General features: G+C 36.3%; 1 protein-coding gene across 1 annotated transcript; it reads right to left on the reverse strand.

Moving 5' to 3' along the window:
* Positions 1-126: 126 nt before the first annotated feature.
* On the reverse strand, positions 127-22,652 carry LOC124155918 (TATA box-binding protein-like 1). The gene is made up of 5 exons (XM_046530141.1): positions 22,514-22,652; positions 21,010-21,394; positions 16,104-16,354; positions 14,901-14,995; positions 127-2,553 (listed from the first exon to the last, which is right to left on the reverse strand). Exons 2-5 carry the CDS (start codon positions 21,370-21,372, stop codon positions 2,294-2,296), a joined length of 969 nt encoding a protein of 322 aa, XP_046386097.1. The 5' UTR covers positions 21,373-21,394; positions 22,514-22,652; the 3' UTR covers positions 127-2,293.
* Positions 22,653-24,541: the final 1,889 nt, after the last annotated feature.

Below are 24,541 nucleotides of genomic sequence, written 5' to 3' on the forward strand. Positions count from 1 at the left end.
CATTGTATTTTTAATATTTTGACGAAAAGCATCTCGAAACCCCTAAAGAGGGAACAGCATAGTTACGAAGGAAAGGAAGACCACTGCCTCGTGTTATAGGTAGACAAAGTTTAATGAATAAACAACTTTTTTGGTATATTTATCTTTATTCAAGTTTTGACTAATCACAATAACCGCCAGAAATTTCCTATGGCGAAATGATTACATGTTACACTTATGAACACGCAACATAGCCAATAAGTTAACACCAAACGAAACGGATTGCTGAGAAAAACAAAGATCATTCATCGTTTCTCAAGGAATTCATGCTCAGGGTGAAATTTGATTTGTGGCGTATGTTATTCGAGATAATTTAAATGGATAATTCATTTACATCGTACAAAAATAGTCGGTAGCTGGCTAACTAAATTCTCTCGCAAAAAATAAATAATGCATTTCGAAAACAAAATGATAGATTGCAAATATTTCTATACAATGATTTGACCAGAAATATGAAATGACGCAGTGTGGCATTTTGTCAAAAACCGCTAAGCTAGGCAGAATACAGAAAAGGATGGTGAAGATATCAAAATGCAACATATAAAAGAATTTCCATCACGCATTAGCTCCAATCATAGTTATAGACAAATGCAACCATTTCTGAAATTAAATTAAAATGACAACTTGATAAAATGTAGTGATGATGCAATCAATTCAGTGGGTTGGCATATTATTCCTTTTCTTAAATTTAACCTTTAACTTTGGTACTGCCTGAACATTATGCATCAATACAAAACACAAACTGCTAAAATGATGTCGGTATGTATACGAAATGAATCAGTCAAAGACCAATTAATTTGTACATGAACAAATAATTTACAAGATTAATGTGAAAAGATGGAGGCAGTGCATGCATTATTTCCTCTGAATAACAGCAAAGATCAGTGGCAAAATGAAAACCAAAAGAGCCACGAAGGAGAGGCAACCACTAATGCAAATATGCACCATTTGTATATACAAAGAAAATAAATATCTTTAATTGTGAGTTAATAGAAATGTCTCTTCATGATCAACTTTCTTCAAGTAAATAAGAAATAGAGCAATGCTGACTTCACAACATCACTACCAATGGAACTAAAAGTTACAGATTCTTCTTTTGAACACTTTTAAAACATAACTCCAATCCTTTACTAAGCTCTTCACTCATTAGGCAATAGAGCCTAAACACAATTCACACCTTTGAGCACATCAAGCACCCAGGTATCCACTGAAGACAGGCACATGTGCGATAATTACCACTTTCAAACTTTTTCTCCCCAGTGATTTATTGGCAGCATTGAGCTGAAGGCAAAAACTAGGGAGAATGACCAAATACAGTTAATTAGCCAACCTCTATCAATTCTAAGAAACATTCATGTTCTGTAATTTAAATTGCATTCACACAACCACTCACTACAAGAACATCCATAAAACCTAACAAGCAGACATTTAACAAAGAAACTAATGAAACTATAGAGCCAATTTTCATCAGGATCAGTTAGTCACCCTAGTCAGTCATCATCGGGCATAAATCATTTGATTACTTGAGAAAATGAACATCTACCTCAGAAAATGCAATCAATATACTTCTACCATATATCTCACTGACTTTTTAAATAAACAATATCTTTTGGGCAATTCCTTGAGGAATTAGCTGACTAAAATTTTTTTATCCTTATCACTCAAAACAAATAAAGCTCAATGTTCACAGTCCCATATTAGTTATTATCTATTGCTGCTGGCAAACATTGGGAAGAATAGGTCTTTCATATAAAAATTACATTTCTTACATCAACCTTTAGTATTGAGAAGGAATCACCAGGCCTACGATTGCTCTGAATTTTATTTAGTTTCCAAGATCTATTTCCAAAAATGGAATGCTTGGAAGATTACTTCGGGATTTACCTCGACTGGATAATGAAGCCTGGATGAAAAGAACAATAATTCTATGCGATTGCCATTGAAAACATCATACTGAATCAAACTTCTGACTTGATCAATCAAAAGATTGCTTAAACAGTGTTATAATGCACTAAAATGCATTACACTGCACATGAGTTTCTTTCCGAGTAAGAACATTTCTATCATTCACTGAGAAAAAAAAACTGCAACATTCACACAGATAAATATCTGCCAATCTTGGGTAACTATCCCAGCCCGAGAAAGAGAGCAAGTGAAGATATTTCTTCTAATTGCCTTCAGTGGTAGCAATACTGTTTTACCCTCCTTTCTCACAAATACGCTGTAAAAAGGAACACAAATTGAGGCGTGAGAGTTACTCCCAGCTATCACTCTCGTAGTCTTCTAGTTCATCATCTTCTTCCTCATCAAACTCATCTTCACTAGCCACCGTATACACTATGCGTCTGTGGGGAGGTACTTGTGATCCCTGAGGAAGCTTCCGTTTCAGCCCTCTTCCACTCACTGGGAGATTAGTTGGATTCAGTATGTCATCAGGTGACCTCTCTTTCCGAAACTCATACACAAGGGGGAAGATGTGTTCAATTGCAGCTTGCACAAATGCCACACTAGGCGCTGCAAAAAAATCAAAAGAAAGAAAATCAATACGAGGACAAAATTTAATTCACACAGTAGAAACAAAAAAATTACCAGTACAACATTGGACAAGCCTGATGACAGAATACATTATCTTTGAATTGAACATGGGAAATCACCTTTGTAAATATCTATATATATCACAAATAAGATGAAAACATAGCCATGTACTTCCTGAACAATCCTAGAAAGAATAAGGAAATTATGAGTATGTGTAAGCACGAGCAAGCATCATGGAAATCGGGGAGATTAAGCGAAAGGATGAAAAGAAATAAAAATATTGGGGATAACTCACTCAAAACCAATTTATAATGATCGTGTTGTTGCAAAAAGAGGATAAAATTTTAATACTTCAGCCCATGACTCACATATAAACATAAAGGAATTCATACTTCAAGGAAGTAGTTTCATGGCTTAAGTGACAGCAACAGCAAGATAAATCAGGGCAGAGTGGAAAGAAAAGAGATATTATCTCAAGCATATCATAGCCTATGTTGTGAGAGACAATCTGGCTAGTCAGGATGCTTCAGAAATATTTGTCAAATTTAGTCAGATTATTTAAGGCCCACGCTGCAACCATGTCTCGCTTATGATTCCCTTACTTAATTCCAAAAACTAATAGTTTTTTCTTTATATTACTCACAAGGGGTAAGTCTCCCCTTATATGTACCCCTAATACTCACATTAAAAAGCTTTCATGCCACTTCCATGGCAGATGTTTTGCCATCACTCATGAGCCCCTTATTGAATAAAAAATATTTTTCCACCCATAAGCTATCCCAGCAATATATCATCAAACATGTTTACATGCCAAAAATATTATTGCTACTCAAACAAAATCCCAATACAAATCCAACCACATCAAACTTCACTAACTCAGCCAAGTCAGCATATTAATTTATCATAATGTATCACTTTCAAGTAGGGAAAAATACTTACCCTATGTTAATGGATAAAACTATATTAGAAATGTTTAATCCATACATTACTTATTATTTCAATAATGGGATTTTTCCATGCTGAAAATACTATAGAATAATGCCTGAGTTTTAACATCTGCATTCAGATTTGTTCTCCAGTTTTATTATGTATCAAAATTAATGCACAGCTTTAGAATAAATAAAAGCAAAAATTGATAACAAGTGACTAGCTTGATCCTCAACAGTCGAATGACAAACGCAGGGCCTAGTGAATCTGACTTCAGTAACTAAGCACAATAATTACTCACTAAGCTGCCAACCATAGGCGGATCCAGGGGGGGGGGGGGGCACGGGGGCACGTGCCCCCCCCAGACCCTCAAAAATATGCAAGATTTTTAATACGGTCCCATTATCTTTGCCTTCGTTTTGTATTACGAGGTATCCTTGTGCCCCACCCAGAACAAAATCCTGGATACGGCCTTGCTTGTGCCCCTCCCAGAAAAAAATCCTGGATCCGCCCCTGCTGCCAACCATGTTAACTATCCCCCAATAGAATTCCTCATTACTTACACTCTTCATCCATAGACATTCCGATACTGCCAAGTTCCAGACCAATACAACCAGCAATGCATTGCATTGATCTGTGTACGCGATACCTTGACACTTAATACTTATCTGATTGCATGAATGATTTTGGTGGAGAGGAAAGGAACATGTACAAATGCATAAACCAAATTAGAAGAGGTTCTATTTTCTGTATGTGTGTTCACACAGTGCATTTTGGCATTTACTCTAGCATTCACACATTTAATCATTAACTTGCACGTGTTAATGTATCACGAAAACAGGCAATTAGACAATGTATTTTCCTTCCTGGACTTCTGAGGAATAGCAGACTTATCTTAAGCCTAAATCAAACAATCATTTTATCCATTTCTCTGTGCGATAGCTCCAGCGATAGGTTTTCCGGGACCAATAAAGTGATCACTCAACCCATTATTTTCTGTTTCACACGGTCATTCCCACTGTCACTTTTTCATTCATATATTCCATCACTTTCCATACTTACGACTGCCATTTAATTAAAAGCCAAGCGTTGCGTTACAATCGCTATTAGCAGCCGCGCATTCCAAGTGGATTAGAGACAGTACCAGCAATGGTTTCAACGACAGAGAAAGGGACTGATGGAAAAAGGGATTGAATCGTCATCCCAGGAGCCATTGCGGGAAATGATCGAGTGAAACGGTCCTTTACCCACCATCATTGGAGCAATTGTTGGGGCTATTGCTTGAAAGGCACGGAAAAAATATTCGTGTGATTCAGGCTCTACATTGGGAGCAAGGTACCCGATTTTGATAAATCTGTATACCGCAGACTCCCAATTATCCAGCTATGGTTTATCCGGGTTGCGGATTACCCATGCAAGATTTTCATTCTCGCTCAATTTTTTCCGCGATCTTTTAAAAAAAAATCGAACGAAAAATCATCGGAAACACGGAATTAATTCTAGGATACACCGGGCTTATTATTTCCATTAGAATCCCCTTCATAAAACGGAAGTGATCGCGTGCTAGCTGCATTCACCGGATCACCGTGTTCCTATTTTCCAAGCCTCACAGTGCACGACCGCACTCCATGATCATGGATACACATCCCGCAGCAGTTGCAATCCGGGCAACTAGTGCGAGACGCGACTACGTGGTGTGGTGCCTGACAGTGCAGTTTCTGATTTCGAGCAGTGGTTTTGAAGCATTTGTGCTAACCACTTTCCTGTATCCGTGATCACACAGCCACGGATGTGAGGTTTTCGAAACCAGGCCTTACACGAAGTATTAATGATACGAGTAAAAGCATGTTATCGCCGCTAAAAAGACAGCGAACTGGCCAAGAAAGCTCCCATTGAGTCTGGGAAGCACTCAAAAATAACAGAATAACTGCATAAATAATAATAATATATTGTTTGTTTTTGGTAAATAATGAACATTGCAAGACATTTAAGCGAAAGTTTGTGTTATCCATGTTTTCTGATTATTCATGCTGTCTCTCCCCATCATCAGCTCGGATAATCGGGAGTGTACTGTATTTAAATTAATCTTTTCTCCCTTGACAGCCAACAAATAAGCCTTAACAATTGGGTCAAAAACTTCAAATAGCATATATAACAGCCAATCACTGTGAAGTCTTGTTATTTTTGGACGCCATTTTTGAAAAAAGCACAGAAGAGAAAGGATTAAGGTATGCTGTATGCTCCGAATATCCTTTTTTCAGCTGTTTTCCAATGAGAGAAAAATTTATGTGCAAAGATGAAAAATTATACTTTTTCCAAAATTAAGTTTCAAAAGTGCAGGGCTGTCTTTGAATCATGTTTGTCTTAAATCATGCAAATACAACATTTGGAATGCAAGCAATATTAATAATGGACATCTTTCAGCAAACTCATGTCACGAAAAAAAACTTTAACACGATACATATTTAATGGCTATTCGTAGATGTGACATATGGTTTACTTTGCATATTAAGCCAATGTTTCTCAACCATGTAAAAAGAGGTCACAGGCATTAGTGCCTTTGTCCATACCTACCTGAAAAAGCATATAATTTCTACTGGAATAACTTCATTTACCAGCATCAATTCCATGATGATTAAAATTGATTCTTAAGGAAAATGTACCCAGATGTAAATTTGCATCCATTAACCAATTTAAATATTTTCATACTTTTTTAACCTGCAGTGGTTTCTTAGACGAATGCACAGATTCACCCAATGCGCCTAAGTGTTTTCCTTTTCCTTTCGCTTGAACCCTTTCGAGACGGATGAGTTTTCGTCTAAGCATGACTGCTGTACTGAGCCCCAAGAGACTCTTCTTTCCCGTGGTACGGAGCATTTTTGGAGGGCATTCGTTAAGAAGGGTCTCGCTGAACCTTTTTCGACCCCTCCACGCAGGGACTTCGCATTATCTCGGACTCCAAGAGTAGTTGTGCTCCCTCCTTTCCGGGTTTACGACCATACCTGCGGCATTGGTTCGCGGTCAACTAATGTATTGCTAATATGTATTTAGCAAATGGATAATTGTTGCTTGCACGTAAATTACAGACTTTGAATTGAATTCCTCATTTTTATCTGAGCATTTTCAAATTTTAAACGAAGTTCTAAGGCCATTATTAACGCATTTAACGCAGCAACAATTTCCATATTGATGTTTATACATAACTCGAGATATAAGTTAATATTTGTCGTAGAATTTCGTTTCAAAATTGTAAACGCTGCTCAAAAGACAAACAATTCAATTCTTAGTGTATATTTCTTGAGAAATGAACAAATATTTATTTCGAAAATTGACTGTATAAACAATTGAATGACCGCTGTCCCGTACCGCTGAGAGGGGTTCTAAAAGACGAAGGGTCCGGGTACCTACTCCCGGATTACAAGGGTTAATCCTAAACCACGAAGCGTTGGGTCCCGAGACAAAGACGTCGTAAACCCACGACCGTCCTAAAAGGGAGGGAGCTAGAAAACGTATATATACAGCTTTCGATCTCCTGGCTGGGAAAATCTCACACGTATATATACGTCCGTCGTCTCCCGGGTCAGGAAACATCCACACGTATATACACGTGTACAGTAGGGAAAAGGTTAATACTTGGATCCTTTACATTTGAGTTTTCGTGTGCATTCGGCTATGTGTGTTCTATCAGTCACGCCGTATATGTGGCACCAAAGTAGCTGTGACCAAGGACGTGTTATGAGAGGCCAAAACAGCAACTCTTTTCTCTTTCTTAGCAAGTCTTTGGTCGTTATGACCTAAGTGGTGTGAAGATGAAGTAGGTGTTTTGGTCTTTACAACCAAAGCGGCAGTGAACGTATTAATGAATGAAACACATGCATCACTCATAAGAACTGGTAACCTAATACATCATTAACGCGTCAATGCCTATGTGGACTGGATATAAATCCATTATTATAATATATAGCTACTGCTAATTTATTCAGCTTCCCATATTGTACGAATGGAGGACTACTACCAAAAGACAAGATTTCAACAAGTGAAAATTTACACAAACTACAGAGGAATGCATATATTTCACAGAGATAAAGTTTGCACTAGAGTTGGCTATAAGCAATGCCCCCAAAAATTAGACATTAAAAAAAAAATAAGATGACTTAACACACCTCTAGTAATTCAATAATCGACTAGAGCCTTAATACTGTGCTGCATTGCATATGACGTTAAATGTAAGTAATATCATCACACTATGTGTTAATTCTATTAATAAAGGACATAAAAATTCAGAACACACTAAGTTATTATCAAGCAAAAATTATTTTTTCTCAGAGAATACTTAGCCTAAAAACAATCACTGGGCGGTTGTACCATTTTTACACAGCACTTATACCCCAACGGCAACTGGGATAAGGCTCATAAATAGTAAAAATGACCACAACAGGTCTTTTAATTTGGATTTCATGCTTAATAATATTCTGATTTCAGAAGATTGAGGAATTCTGAAACACAAATTTTTGGAGAGGTGTACCACAAAATTACGTATCTACGGAAGTATCCATTTTTTTTAATACGCTGAATGAGAAAGCACATGTTTTACCTACCCTCACGAATGGAGGTCAAGTGACTACTTGTTTGTATAATGCAGTGATCCAGAATTCCAAACTGCTTTTAGAAGTTGAGTCCAATATTGTGACACACTCCAAGTTGAAATTCACACAGAGGATTAGTTATTAACTCTGACCTGAACAGAAACTCATATGTTTGACTCATCAAATGTACAGTCAATGAATAAGTGCATAGAAAATGTTATTACCACACTGCTACAAGCCTTCTCAAAACTCATTCTGGCTCCTGTGCTAGAGTTAACATCAAAAAGTGACTTATTTCATCCAACAATATGGCAATACAGCCACAAATTGTGGAGTAAAATACTATATTGAACAACGGCTGCCAACTGAGAATAGGATAGGGAAAAATACATCTTGGCCTCTTTTAGCCAAATCTGGATACAAGCAGGAATTTCATAATGAATAGGGCTTTTGTTTTCCAATCATTATATAAAGAGCAGGGAAAGAGAAAAAAAGTACTGTAGATATGTACTCTCAGCCAAATCAGAGGGGCAAAACTCAGCAGAAAATTTGAGAGCACTTTCCATCTTATAGTATTCACATAAGTGAAATTACTACCTCATAGCAAAATTTACAATGCAAACAAAATAAACATATTGGGTATTAAACAGTAGGGAAAAATATAAAATAGATAAATAAATATGAATTCCAGCACAAACATGCTGTTTGAGAAATTTTAATGTTAAAACGAGTGCAATGAATGGTATTTGAAGCTGAGAGAAAAAGAAGAGCAGCTAGGAAGAGGACAAAGAAGGTAGCTAAGAATTCAGCCGTAACATATTTTTGTATATATAAACAAGGCGTGATCGGAAAAAGATCAGACTGATTTTATTCTGAGCAAACCATTCAACAGATCAAAAAGAAACTAAGTGTGACATCTTGCGACAAATTTAACGACTAAAACAAGAGGTGTTGCATATGTTTACGTCAAGTCGTTACTTAGCACCTGCGGTACCTGTCTTAACCTGTTTGTCGCCGTGTGCAACAGCAGCAATGAAGGAACAGTGTGTGTGTGCAAAATTTTGTTTCACACTTGGCAAAGTGCTATGGAGACATTTGGAATGATTCATTAAGGCTTTGTTAATGAAGCTGTGAGACGAAGTAAGTTTTTTGAGAGGTATAGTCATTTTAAATCGGAAAGAACCTCGACAGATGAAGATTTGGGACGGCCTTCCACAACAACAGACCCCAAACCATATCAAATTGGCGAAGGATTTGGTGCAGGAAAATCATTGTTTAAATGTCAGGGAGGTAGCCAAAGAAATGAAATTTAGTTTTGGATACTGTCAGACAAATTTAATAGACATTTTGGGCATGATGCACATCGCATCAAAATTCTTCCCTCATGATGGCATTTCCACCATGATAACATGCCGGCTCACATGCTGATAGTGCCAGAGTTTTTCACCAAAACCAGAACTTCCGTGATCCCTTAGCCACCCCACTCTCCAGACGTGGCTCCATTATACTTCTTTTTATTTCCATAGTTAAAATAAACCTTGAAAGGGCACCGATTCAACTCTATTGCGGACATTAAAACTAATTGTATGGCGGACCTGAAGAGGATCCCTAAAGCGGCTTACCAGGCACGGTTCATGAGCTGGAGAGACATTGACAATGGTGTGTTGTGAACCAAGGCATGCACTTAGAGGGTGACAAGTTCGATTAAGATGTATCCATTGAAATAAACAAGTTATAAAATCAGTCTGGTCATTTTTGATCACACTTTATACACCTCTGTAATTAACCTTAAGAATGCTCTTAAGAATAAAACCATAAGAGTACTTAACATAGGTCCTAAGTTCACGAAAAAAGTGCATACAAAAACAATAATTTGCAAGATCGAAGCAATAGTCAATTGAATACCCAGGAGTATAAATGAAGCTAATTTGGTTCTTTCAGAGTTAGTAAAACATTCAATACTGCCAATCGTTAGCCAAACACCTCACAAATCATTATACCATATTTTCTCCAAAAAATCTTATGAACAGCAATACTTGAATTCATCAAAAATGCAATCACTAATATCATCCACCAGATGATAAATATGATTACAAATGACACAAATTCAACTAACTAATCATAGATTTTATGACAAGAACCATAAAAAAATATGCCAGTTACAATGAATTTATGTTTACACTTGTGTCCAGGTACACTTCTCTAATAAAAATCATCCATTTTTTCAAGTTCTCTGTCCACAGTATCAGATATGTTTGAAGATGCAATAAAATGTACTAATGATGTGAGAAAGGATTTATAATTTCCACATTGTACAGTGTTTGATTCATTGTTTTGGAAATACATGAAAATTCCATTACAAAAGTAGAATCAGTGATTACAAATAGAAAGCATTGACAAATGCCAATGCTATCAGGATAAATATCGCATCGAACAGCTCAAGTTTCCAGTGGTTTGTCTTCTGTGTATTATTTTATAGATTGATCAAATGTCAAAAGCATTCTGATAAGTCTCAAATTCCTTAATAAAATCTCAATGAGAACTTCAATAGAAACTAGAAAAGACTTTGTGCAATCAGCCTCCGGCCAATTTTATTATCCATGATTCTTGGTTGCAATTACATTCTTTAAACATAATTCTTAAAAGCGTAACTTCTATGAACTAAATTTCTTTGAATAAAAATTATCACCAAATCAGTTTCCCGCTTTGGTCAACAGTATGATGCACAATCCTTTCACAGGTAATGAAAATGTCATGGTCCATGACACAGCTTGAAAACAAACAAATTTCATAACTCTGAAATGAATACATTAATTATCAGATTAGCATAATAAGATGAGATATACTGAAACCTCCTTAGATCAAATGAAATCTTCTTCCTATCAATTGATATACAAGCACCCTGACTATTTTATAAAATTTAAAACGTTTAGGGTAAAGCCAAATATGGAAAAGGGATATAAGCCAAAAGCTGCATGTATAAAAGCCAACCGATTATTCTACTAAAAGGTTTTGGTACATACTACAAGTTAACTAACTTCAAGAATGCAAATATTGGATCATTAAATGTCATTGAAAAACTTAATACATTAAGCGTAATTCCAAGTATTAACAAAAATAACTAATCGTTTACTTATTTTTACTCCATTATTTAATATCCCCTATTTAAAGAACCTGTAAAATCAATTAAAATAAGGTTGAATGACACATTTTCCTAATCATGATATGACGGTAATAGATATTAGACAAAAATTTTGAATGTGTTAACTGAAGTACTTAGAGCAATGTAAGCAACAATATGGTTGAATGGAGAAGAACAACAGCATGGAAATAATCAAAACAGGTCGATGCAATGACTATTAAATGGAGTGGGCCACAGGCAAACTACTTTATGCTATTTCACACAAAGTTTTGTGTCTCCAGCCTTCTCTCAAAGCATCATCTATCTTGACCCATCCACTATACATACTTTTTTCCTTCCCCTAATGTCCGAGCCTAAGAATCTTATCTATCCTACAAACGTAATAAATCCTTATCAGTTAATATGTCCCACAAACACTGACTCAGTTTCCTTACATTATTTCTAATATTTTCTCTGTCTCCATCTTTATTTGGCAACTATCTCATTCCTCTTTCTCCAGTATCTAACGAGATCACAATCATTAAAGTACTTTACAACACACCTCAAGGCATTTACAGTTCAAGAAAATAATTTAAAACAGCCCTATTCAGCTACCTAAGCTTGAGAAAATTGATTGCTAAATCTCAACCTCCAAAAATCTCTAACTTCAATACATTTCCTCCGCTCACATGTTAATATGTAGTTCTTTAGTGAGTAGTTCTGGTACCTTCCTTCAGTGGCATAACTAGGAATATGCTTTGGGGGGTGGGGAGGAGTAGTGACTCACCCCCCCCCCCACGCAACAGGCAGGGAAAATTTTTGGAAAAACGACAGGCCTGGAAAGATATTCTACATCAATTTGGCACTAAAAATTTACTTTAAGCAGGTGCAGTTATTGAATGTCAAAACTAAACAATAGTTTTGGTAAATTTTTTTTATTTCTCTTAGGCTTTGGGGAGAATCTACCCCCTAATCCCCCCCCCAATCGTAATGCCACTGACTCCCTTAAAAGTTTGCTTAACTGATATACGAGGGAGGTTTTTTTTCAACCTCAGATAGCTCAGCAAAAACACCATACAAGCGACAGGCAGGTACTGCACAAGTAGGGCAATTGCACATCCTCCACACCACACGCTCAAGTCATTTTTTACCGTAAGGTTAATAGCAATCTCATTAACTACACTGCCTCAATTGATTCTCCCGCCAAGTGTGCACTGCGGAGAGACAGCCAGAAAACTCACGGAATGGCTTCAGCATGGACATGTCTTGACCTTTATGTAGATAAAAGAGAATTTTTCTTTAATGCAATGTGGCAAGAGTGTGAAACATTACATCCATTCCCATTCAAAACAAAAGAAGAGACATGCTGACTTCTGGAAGTGCTCTGATCCATAACAACGCCCATCATCTCAGCGCTGATGCAGCCTAACTGCTCCTGAGCAATTTAAATGGGACATTTTTGATCACCGACCGAGCAATGCCGCCCTAGTGCCGAGAGACTTCCACCTTTATGCTGAAATGAAGATGTGGCTAGATGGCAAGCGTTTTCAAACGGGCGATGAACTTCAGGACAAAGGCATAATTCATTGGAAGTCATTGGTGGCAACATTCCATGAAGAAGGTATAGTAAAGCTTCTCCACAGGTGTGACCAATTCCTCAATTGCCGAGGTGATTATCTCGAAAGGACACCATAAGTGTGCTCAACATTTAGCAATGAAATAATTTTAAATCAATCACTTCATTTTCTGATCATGACCCATCAAAGGTTGAATAAAAAAAATCTGGCCTCGTACTCAATATCCTGTGGAAAATATATTAATGGAAAGTAGTTAAAGCCATAAATTTAATTTCACATCCACCTTCAAGACCAGCATTTCAATTCCTCTTTCATAAAGCCACTTCATATGCAGGGCTAAGTCAATTGTGCTCTCCAGGTAGAAGCTGGTATGGAGAACAGGAGAGAGTAAACCGAGATCATATGAAGGGGAGAATTGATAAGGGATCTGTTGGGAGATTAATAAACAAATAATCCAAATAACCTTTGATCGAACGCTGGTTAATTGGGACTCTACTTCTTTCTTGCTAAATATAAATGGTATGAGATGCAGAGGCAATAATCTGACATATTGTGATATACCAATTAAGAAAAAACCAAGTAGCCCAAAAACTTCCAAAACTACATTGCAGGTTGATATTTTTTTCAAATAAAATCCACTCATGTGCAAAATTTGCACTTCATATTCTAGATATCATTCTGTCAATCAATAGATTGCTGGCTCAATGAATTGCTTGTATTTCCAATGAGAAGTTGCGTACAATGAGAAGGCTCTTCAGTCTGCAAAAATAGCACATTCTACCGAGGAAAGTGATGTAATGTATACCCTGACAAGTTAGTCGCTTCAGTCCCCATGAATAGTATTTCAATACAGTCATTGCAATCAGTTTCTCGCATAATTTGTGGCAGACACAGGGAGAATCTACTTCATTCAGATAAGCATGGCAATGGAAATATTCCAGATGGCCATATGTATTTGCAGAGATTAAAACATCCCACCAACTAAATACCCACAAATCTTTTATCAGCCACCACCTTTTTTACATTTAAAAACTTGACTTGAGTTTTGAAGAAGCTATTGAGGCAAATTCTTTCTTCAATTTAGATCAATCTGAACATGGAGTTGCTCTTAAAACCCAACTATTTTGTCATCAATACAAAATCACTCACTTATATCACCCATATTTTCATGATGAGGCAATCCTAGAGGTCCATGAACCCCTGAGATTGAGAGAAGCTAAAGATGCATTCAAAAATTAAGATCCATATTTTGTATGAAAAAATGGAGATTTTAAGCCTCTATTTATCAACTTGGAAAGCATTACAATTATGAATGCAATGCAAACTCCCATATTAATTAGTATAAACTAAAGTTGCTCGGAAATAGTAATTAGCAAAATCATTTAGTTAAAAATCAGTAATTTGATATGACTAAGCAGGCAGCATAATTTATGCACTGTTTTCAAAACAAAAAGGAAGGATTGGAATCATGGGTTCCTCTCTCAATTCAAAAGTAATGTAATCAAAAAGGGCCTCAAAATGTGACATTTTCAAAGAGTATTTCAAAACTATTCTATTTTATTTTTATATCAACAACCGACCTTTTATAGAACATCACCGGACTCCCTGTAAAGATCACACATTCATTCATTGGATTTGTATTCTATATTTATTATCTTATTAGAATTAATATTGAAAAATTTACATATGAAATAATTTGTAATAAAAGATAACAAAACAGAAGAAGAAGAGAGAAAGTAAAGTACTGAAGTGCATTTGTAGATGTCATTCAACAAACAGAGTAATTTTCCCAAAACAAAATTTTTTGAGAAAAAAAAATTGCAATAGTAATCGCAGCCTATTCAGTACATGATAACTTGGGTGCCTCCCAAATATCAGCTAAATGTATCCAAATTCCTATGTGAACATCAAGGTGCTCTTTATGCATTACTTAAAAGCTGTAAATGCTTGAATGTCACAAACCCCTTAAGAATATTTGTTGGTAAAAACTCTTTCTGCACTCTGAGGTCATATAACATCAATGAGCAATAACATGAGACACAAAATAAAGCAACAAAGTAACAATTAAATTACTCTTAAAGATTCCAAAATAGATAATATAGAAAATTCTCTTACCAGTAACTGTGACACTCCCAGTAGAAAATATCTTTAAAGTTGCTTTAGGTTCTTTGAGCTTGTATGTTACTCCAGGGTGTAGCTCAGGTTCATAGCTATGGAAAAAAATATGGAAATTATTCCAGTGCTTTTTCTAATTTTCAATAGTGTTAGGAATCAATATTTCAGGGAAAGAAAATCAAATTTTAAGTGGGTAAAGTTGGTCCAAATTTTTGAAATCCCTGATTACAAATTGAGGGAAAATTCATCCCTTAAGTTGGTTAAAACAGTTTCACTAATTCAAGTATGAAAAATTGAAAGCTTTTATGAGAAAATTTATCTTTACTTCAAGCATTGAAAAGGTTTAATAATAATTCTAACAGATAGTCACTGGGTCAAGCATTGAAAAGGTTTAATAATATGTAAAATTATTTCTCCCAACCCAAAAACCATGCATCACACACAAAAGTGTAATGATCAAGGCCAAATAAAATTGCATTGTCTTCCACCAGAACCTTCCCTTACATACTTGGCAAGTTTCTGAGCATCATCCTTATTGGGACAATAAAGACAACATAAAAAAACTGTAAACATGTCCAGACCATCATCAAAGTATTACAAAGATCTTTGTGTATTTATCTTTACACGAATCTGTAATATTTTGAAAGCGTACACTCAAAAAAAAATTATTAAATAAAATTTTACACATGAGGTAAGTGGAAGTAAAAAATGATAGACTTTAAATGAAATGTATGCCCTTTAATACCTAATCCAAATTTAATGAAATACATAGTGAAGCATATTATGCAATCAAAATTTTCAATTACAATTTATACCTAGTGCTTGAGAACAATTCAACATGAGGAAAATGAATAATTATCATATAGAACATATTAATTATAAGAAATAATAACTATATGATAAAAATATTTATTGAGATAAGAGCTGCTTTGACTGCTACCTTATACAATAATACATATTTGTCCTACAAAGATTTCAGATAATATTTAAGAAACCATAATCACCTAATATTAGTTGCTTTGCAAATGATATCTTTGTTTAACTTTAACAATGCATATTCAATTATACATAATTAGAAAAAATCACTATAAAAATAATGAAAATATGAAAGTTACTCATATATCCCCTTTAATCTAATATAAAAGGGAATTGGGATAGTGCGGACACCAACTATGTATATAATTAAGGATTATGTACACTCACCTGGCAATCCCTCGATGTTTTTCGGAGAAAGATGAAAGTCGTATGCCAAATGGCATACAACATGTTCCGAGTACATTAACAACTCGGAAATTACTAAATCTAGCATTAAATCCTAGTTTCTGCAAGCACCTAGCATATCGGCGTGCTGCTACATGAGCAGCGTCTTCGCTGGTTGCCCCTGTGCAAGTGACTTTACCAGAAGACCATACTGATGCAGTAGTATAAGGTTTCCTAATCTTCATTGTAACCATCTGATGCAAAAAGAAAGTTAAATATTAAAAAATTACTCCACAAATATTAATAATATCATTAATTATGACAAAAGAATGCACGATGCAAACACACCATAGCAATATTTGAAGCAAAAACAATGGAGGAAGGATTTCAAGGGGTTCTTCACCAATTATATTTTACTACAGTTAATTTTGATGCACAAATTTCAAAAATTAAACAGACTCATATTATTCCATATTTCGATCCAAGGACTATACCTGGAGCAATTCAGAATGAAAAATCAACACCTCTGATACTTGAACAAATAAGATGACAACGTCATACGATCATGCCTCAGAATATCTCCACTTTTCCGCTACAGTTCAGCATCATGAATGGGACACGTTAAGTTCGTAGCTGTTAACATTCTCGAGAGCAATTCTTTCCTTCAATGAAAGGTTATCCCTGAATGAGTAGACGAGCCTGATCTATAATATCATCACCTACAAGACAATTGGGTGGAAACTTTGACATTCTCATACTTTAAACTTATGAGCAAACGGTTGAGAGGGGAATTTTTTTGGCATAATTTATCTCACCCTTCCATCTACTGCTTTCAATGAATTGCTATAATGGATCTAAGTGAATATCCTCACCCAGGTTGCCTTCAAGATAGAGGTAGGTTTTCAAATTTTCTGAACTATTCCAAGCCTAAATTTGGATTTTTTTTAAAGTATTTGGAAAAATTATTGACAAAAATGCATTAACAATAATAGGTTCTATTGGCTCAACATGGCTGAACTGCACTTTTAAGTTCCTTATATGAATTTCAATCCATCCCTTTATACTTCACGCCAGGTATATTTGTTAGGCATAATAAGTAATATTCCACCAGCACAATGTATCTTTTTTGCAAAGAGATCAAACACTGGTCACCTTACCTTGATTATGCTAAAATTGTGTCTTTTGGGCTGCCAAAAATTATAACATGACTAAAGTTAGTCTAATAAAATAATTTGAAAATTTCTAATTTAACTGGAGCTTATCTAAGATTTCAGCCTTTCATGCATCGCTTCATAAGTTAGTTAAGGTTCATCAACATTCAACATCAGATTTGCTCTTATGGCCTTCAATCCCTGAGATGACTTAACACCAATTCTCATGTAATCTTTTCTTTCCTGCTCCTATTGCTGGACGCCTCCCACCTTATACATAGTTTAGTTCACTGCCAAAGTAGGGTGGGGATGGGATAGTATTGAGTGAGACATGACACCACATAGATACTGTATAACTGAACACTTGTAGGCATAGGATATAATGCCTAGTATGTACACTCCTAGGGAAACAAACAAACAAAACTGGCTCTTGCTGTGAGCATTAAGTGACACAATTATGAACTGATCTGAACTACTTCTGCAGCATATCAGAAAATCAGTCTAGTTTTTAAAGCAACAATTGAGTAAGTGAGGCGCACAGGCCCCCAGAATTTTCAAATTTACTGGCTCTTCTAATAATTTTTATGACTTTTCCCTGTATGTCGAAAAATTTGCCCTTGAATGGCCAAAAAGACAAAACTGGTGAATTCCAGGAACCAACACAGAACATCTAGCAAAGGAACAACCCTGTCACAGAAAGAGATGATTACTACATAACAAAAATTCCCCTTATCGTATAAAGTATTTTTGTAGCAACATCTACTCCAGCATTATGACAAGCATTCTGGCGCGGGGATTCAACCAGCCATCCGGCAAAGGCAGGTTTTCATATAAGTCAAACTATTACGCTGGTCTCCATCTGAACTATGCACACAATTTTATGCCTAAATTCCATAAGTAGGTATGTTTCACCTCGTTTCATCCAATCAAAAGGCATATTTCTTTCTTCACCCACCCCTCCACCATCCTCCCTTTTAATTGCTTGCATTTTATCAACTTTCTTTTGATGAATTCTTTTCAGGTTCTCAGCCAGGTTAATTCTGTTGTATAAGGATTGACAGAAATGCTGTATACAACAGAATTAACCTGGCTGAGAACCTGAGAAGAATTCTTCAATAGTATTCACCAAGAGAAATTAAAATCGTTTGAATATTTACTTGTCTTTCCTACAGAAACCTACTCATTCTTACTCTTACTTCTTCCATATAGGGTAGTGAGTTCTCTCTCGTTTCCAAAGCACTACCTATAATGACTGACTTCATTTACAGTCGTGTGCAGGAGTGCAAATATATACCAAGGGTAAAATTTGTCACGAAAAAAATGGCTCAGCAGGGATTCAAATCCAGATCTCCCGTCGAATGTGGTACCCGAGCAGCCATCAAGAGAATGATTTTCTCACAGCTAATTAAGAGTCTAAAGCTGTGCAAAAGCATACACCAACATTTAAAGTAAAATGAGCTTTTCTCATATGTATTTCTCATTCTGAGAGATGGCTCATAAAACCTGGTCTTGGAAGTGGCAGGGTTAGAGGCATCATCAGCTATTCCAGGGTTTGACTCTTGCTTGAGCCTTTCTGAGACCAGGATGTGAAGGTTCTCACACTCTCAGTGGTTTCAACCACTGAAACATGGGATGATAATGATCGACTGTCTTGGTTCTCTAAGGTATGGACCACGAGGGAAGCCCAGACAAAGAAAGTGCTTTCAAGCTTGGGTCCCTTCATTTAGAAATGGACAATAAAGTGATTCTTATAAGAAAAAAGAGTAGTAAACTTATTGATTTACTGTAACAATCTGGACAGATAGTCAAAGGCTGAGGTTTTCAAAATCTTACAAGACAAGTAGGTAAGAACAAGGTTCATGACAATTTTCAATGTCCCTGACTTCCAGTCCTTTTTCTTTATTTCCCTTTAACGATTTTAAATCCACGGCAAAGTAGTTGAGAATGGGAACGTCATGGAAAAATGTATCAAGGTATATTGTGAAATCAATTCCAACAATAGTAGTAAAGGCATAAATAAAGTCAAATAGTGCCAAGCCCACACTTCTCCCTGTTGCCCAGCCAGGACGATAACATTATGCCCACTTCACCACTGGAACACAGAAATGCTCCACTCATTCAACCATAATTTTCATCTTTTTTCTATGCTTCTGCAGTTTTTCCCTAGCTGGTATGAACCCTGAATGATCATTTACTAAGATGGTGGATCCAGGATCAGCATTGGCCTGTTATATGGGTAATTCCATGCAAAGTCAACCACAATAACTAGTTTCACCATGCACCAATTTTGGATTATGAATAAACTAGTCAATCACAATGATTTTACCAATGGAATCACAAACTCTGATTTTTATTGACCTATAGTCTGTATATTGTAGGGTGGCGTGTGGGCCCGACGGGTACCCGAGTCTGAGGTAGGTGGCGGGCCCGTGCACCAGCTACCTATATCAGTCCCATACATTTTTATAATGCAATAAACACCAAATAGAACCAAGGGTACAAAAACTGTTCAAGATGGGGGCCCAAAACCTTTGTTTCATCATCCACTCTTTAGTGCTGACACAAGTTACATTCAGCATGAAGCAGAAGCAGCAGTCAATGACAATTGCAGTCAGTATTCAAACCCTACTTAGCTAATGCAAGTACATAGCTGGTTATGAGGGATGAAAATCATTGTGGGAACACAAGTCAAGTGACTGAGGCTACCCACATGACCTCTTTACCTCCATTTTGTAGGTTCAACACTAAACATCAATATTTTTGTTAATTCCAACCATAATTCTCATGGAAGTCTAGTGTATAGGATTTATAGGTTTTTTCTCACAATGCGGGTTGCATAGCCATCAGCCTCTAACTATAATAGAGCTTCCATAGAAACTAGGTACATAAGTAGGTAAGATAACTCACTTCAGCTTTTATTTAAATACATACTACAAACAGAATAATAATCTGAATACTGGGGGCTTTGACAGGTGGCCAGGCACTAACACCGATTACGACAATGCCACATTAAGCCTGCACACCACTGGAAGAATACCATGGTCAAAATATGAATGTGGTCCCAAAATTTATTAGCTTTGGCAATCCTACAGGAACCTATAAGTTGAAGCGTGATTAGAACCTTGCCGGCACATTAACCAGATCACTGTAATGTTACCATAAGCCAACACCTACTTTTTGTGATTGTGAAGAAAGTAAATTGTAAGAAAAACGACTGTCTAGTCCTAAATTTGCTTGTACTAAAGACAACAATATTATTATAGACAAAACAAATGAGATAGAAAGAGCACTGGGAATTTCTTTTAGCAGCACTATGGGCTGAAATTCAGAATAAAGCCTTTCTAGGAAGATCTTTACACCATCCGGCCTGCCCACCTTTACAACAGTCTTTCGACACTCATCATACAGTATTGCATTGCAGCTCTTCAAGTATCCGACTGCAGATTACAATCATATTCATCCATTGATCTATACTCTTTGCAGCAACAAATATAATACACCCATTATCAATCACGAATTATTTCTTGGGAAAAGTTAGAACAAGTCCAATTGCATCTCAACAAAATCTTATGAGAATTAAAGAAAAATTGAGCATGCACTGACAAAATCAATCCCATACCCATGCAAACTTCCTTAACCAAGACACACGACAAGAGCTTATAAAATTATTTACACTTTTACCGAAATGTGAGACTAATAACCATCTCTAATTACCAATTGCAATACTTTTCCTTATGAAATAAAATAACTAGACTTACCCCATTTTCGCGGCGGTACTCCACATTGGCTCCACGAAGAGCAATTTGTCGAAGATTCAAGTGACAGCGAACACTGAAGCTGCATACCACATTATTAATGACAATGTCAATTTCGGGAGCTGTTTCTTCGGACACCACATTCCCACAAGTATCCACTCCATCATTTAAAATGTCAGGCCCTTGAATAGCATGTTTTGCTTCTTCAGTGCTGTTTATTTCTAAATGAGATTCTTCTTTAATATCACCATCCGCATGGATAATCGCTAATGATTCATCACCACCCTGTTTCACTCTTTCCACATGATTGACCAAGCTCCCGTTTGCAAGGGGTTTAAGGCCATTTTTCTGAACCACGGTAGCCATTATATTCAGCAACTACCAATACCTAAAAATAAAAAATACAGCACAATTAATTAACAAGATAATATTGTAAACCCATTATACCTGACACAAAAATTAAGTTGCCACCAATCATATCAAATGCTTGTTTGGTAGACGAAAATGCCAACTAGTATTCATAAAATTCAAACTAAATGAGGAGTAATTAGCCCTTGGGGTTCCCATAGACCTAGTAAGTTTTCCACCGCCCTGCCCTACATTTCGTCTCTAATTTCAAACAGCCGAATAACTGGAAAGATCATAACATAATAATCCTATAATCGTGAACATCGGTAACATCTTCACATGTCAGGTTCAGGGTACATACAAAATAACAAATACCTCCACAATAGGTAAACACCCATGCGTACGCCATTATCACTATCATCGAAATTAGTTTACGAGCCCATATTTGAAAAATGGACTAATACCGCAACAGTTCATTTCTAGCACTCCCATGACTTGAAAGCTGAACGAAAGCACAAACGCAACTTGGAAAAATCTCGACTAAGACTCTCGACTACATACCGGGGCAAAATGTCAGACATCTATGGACCTCCATTAAGGGCACTGCACACAATATTACTCTACATAATGACTAGATCGGATATAACTGTGATAAGGTGGAGTTTTATAACAAGAAATACATAATTAGACAACTAATTAACACCGTTATGATGAAGACCGAACTTAGACAACAAATCAGCTGTTCACACGAAAATCAACATGCAACTTAATCGAAGGAATATAAACAAAAAAAAGCCTATCTAATTCCTAAAATGAATGATTATAGGCGTCTCATGCAACAAAATATCTTAAAATCTTAATTTCCTCTACCTCAATGCAGTCATGCAGTTACTCGGATTGACCTACTCGGTAATTAACCCGTGAACTACAGACTTACATACGCAGCAACGATATTTTGCGATAAAAATAACATACTGTGGATAAATTACGGCTTATGACCCCTGAATTTCATTAAAAGCCACTTAATTGATCAAAATGATGAACCATTTCTATTTAACTCCCCCTGGGAAAAAACGGAAGTGTCACTTTTCTCCGAAAAACAGACCTCTGGAGGGGCCAACGGCCACAAAGATAATGAGTTTGTCAAAAAATAACTTACCAAATAAATTAAACTTCAATTAGACGTCTGGAAATATTACATTAAGCAGATTCATCATGAAGGCTTTATATAGACACACACCCCGTCTCCATTGTCTTAAGCTCATGTACCTTCATCGAGGAAGTAACGCATTGTGTGATTGGACGAGAGCAAGTATTTTTATCGAATTACACAGCCTCTTTCATGAGCTGCTTCCTGGATGAAAAATTTATTCCCAGGATTTGCGGAAAAATAATCAAATATTGCGATGTATATAAATTTAAAATTTATCCATCATAGAATAATGATTTTTACAAGCATATAAATCCATTTATGAAGAATTAATTCCAATTTTACCCTTATCCTCATAATATGATGTTTTGACCTATTAATTTTTCATTTTAAGTTGTCAACAGCGGTAAAACGAATCTCACCATAAAATGTAATATTATTTTCCAGCTCTAAAATCACATTTAATACCATTAGAGGTAAATTAATGTAAATCCAATATTATAATTAGGGTAAAAAGGCGAAATTGTAAAAATCATTTTTTCTTAAATTGCCTCGTTAGAAAGTAATTCTCCAACTTCGTTGTGCTAATACAATTATGCTACGAATTTGAGCGTTTTTGTTTCGTATGTGTCTAAATATACAGCAAAGTGCAGGTAATATAATTTATAATGAGTACTGTTTGTATATTGAATATATTTAAAATGCATTATTGCAGTTCCCACGGCTACCTTACCATCGTTCACCTTACTAAAAGCGAGGGAATAAAAAATAATTTATCGTATTTAAGTATGCAACAGCTTTTTGCTACAATAAAAAGGTGGCCAATATTTTCAATGGGTGCTCTAATTTTGAATATGGTTTTCATTGAGTTTATTCCAAAGGTTTTTAAGTAAATGAATAAACATCCTTAGGTTATATGAGCCCTGTATCCAATTAATTATGCCAATAATATAATAAAAGTATGTAGTAAACCTTGTAGCTTCCCATGTAAAAATGACATTAACATCCACTAAGTAGTTTAATAGCCATAGCTGCTCAGTGGCATTTGCAGGGAGGCAATTTTTTTACTTGCCCACCCATAATAGAACTATGAATGTTATTTCTAGTACGGGCCCCAGTTGTCCCCCCTCCAGACGATCTTGGCCATGGCAATGGATCTGTGATCAATCATTGCAATATTTTGCATTTTCAAGTGATGAGTCACATCTAGAATTCATGGATTGTCTCGCTAGGATTTTACTGATTTTCACTAGGATTTTTCCCATCCCTCATGCTTCACATCCTTATCAAAATCATCATCTATCACATTAATTTCTTCCTGGAACAGTCTATCCTTGATTGCTGAATTTTTTCACTAAGTTTCAATAGTTAAATCCATAATTGGCTCTGACATGTACCTAGAGGGTGGGCATGGATTCCCAAATCTGAATTCTTTTTTTGATGGATCCAAAAACATACTAATTTGCTACTCCACACCCCATACACATTGAACCTTTCTTTTGCGAGTAAATCTTGAATCCATGCTTTGAAATTCAAGTGAACTCTTCATGCTGAACATTACAGTCTGGCTGCCAAGAGTTGTCCGATGACAGGCAAAAAGGGTAGGGGGCAAGGTTGCCAGGTAAGAAAGGGAAATGCCCACCTCACATGTAAACAACAGGCTTTTCTGAAAAAAAGGAGCCATAAAGGACGACGAGCGTGAAGGACCCAAAGGAAGAATTCCTTGTTTTGGTGATTCAAAGAAAGGGCTCGTTTTGATGGCTCAGGCTTGTTTCAGTGCTTCATATGCATGTGACAACGTATCATGACTAGGCGAGGGTATGAGGTGCGTTTGGGGGACAACGATTGGCTGAAAACCGTGCTTGTGCAAGTTTCTCCGCCCCTCCTTTAGAACTGTCATCGGACAACTCTCGCCGGCTGGACTCCAGCCATAGCCAACACAAAAGTTAGAATGTGAGTTCTGCTCAAGCAATGAACTCAGCCATGCTGTTACCCAATGAGACCCAGTCCATGAACTAGGCTCAACCCTTCCACATA

This window comes from Ischnura elegans, chromosome 3, assembly GCF_921293095.1.
Source record: "Ischnura elegans chromosome 3, ioIscEleg1.1, whole genome shotgun sequence".
In the NCBI taxonomy this organism is placed as follows: domain Eukaryota; kingdom Metazoa; phylum Arthropoda; class Insecta; order Odonata; family Coenagrionidae; genus Ischnura; species Ischnura elegans.

Bases quoted from the DNA above. Each gene is read 5' to 3' on its own strand.
- LOC124155918 (XM_046530141.1), bottom strand. From the start codon at position 21,372: ATGGCTACCGTGGTTCAGAAAAATGGCCTTAAACCCCTTGCAAACGGG. The intron at 16,355-21,009 runs GTAAGTCTAGTT...TTTTTGCATCAG, and splicing joins AGTACCGCCGCGAAAATGGG to ATGGTTACAATGAAGATTAG. The intron at 2,554-14,900 runs GTAAGAGAATTT...ATTTTTTTGCAG, and splicing joins TGGGAGTGTCACAGTTACTG to CGCCTAGTGTGGCATTTGTG.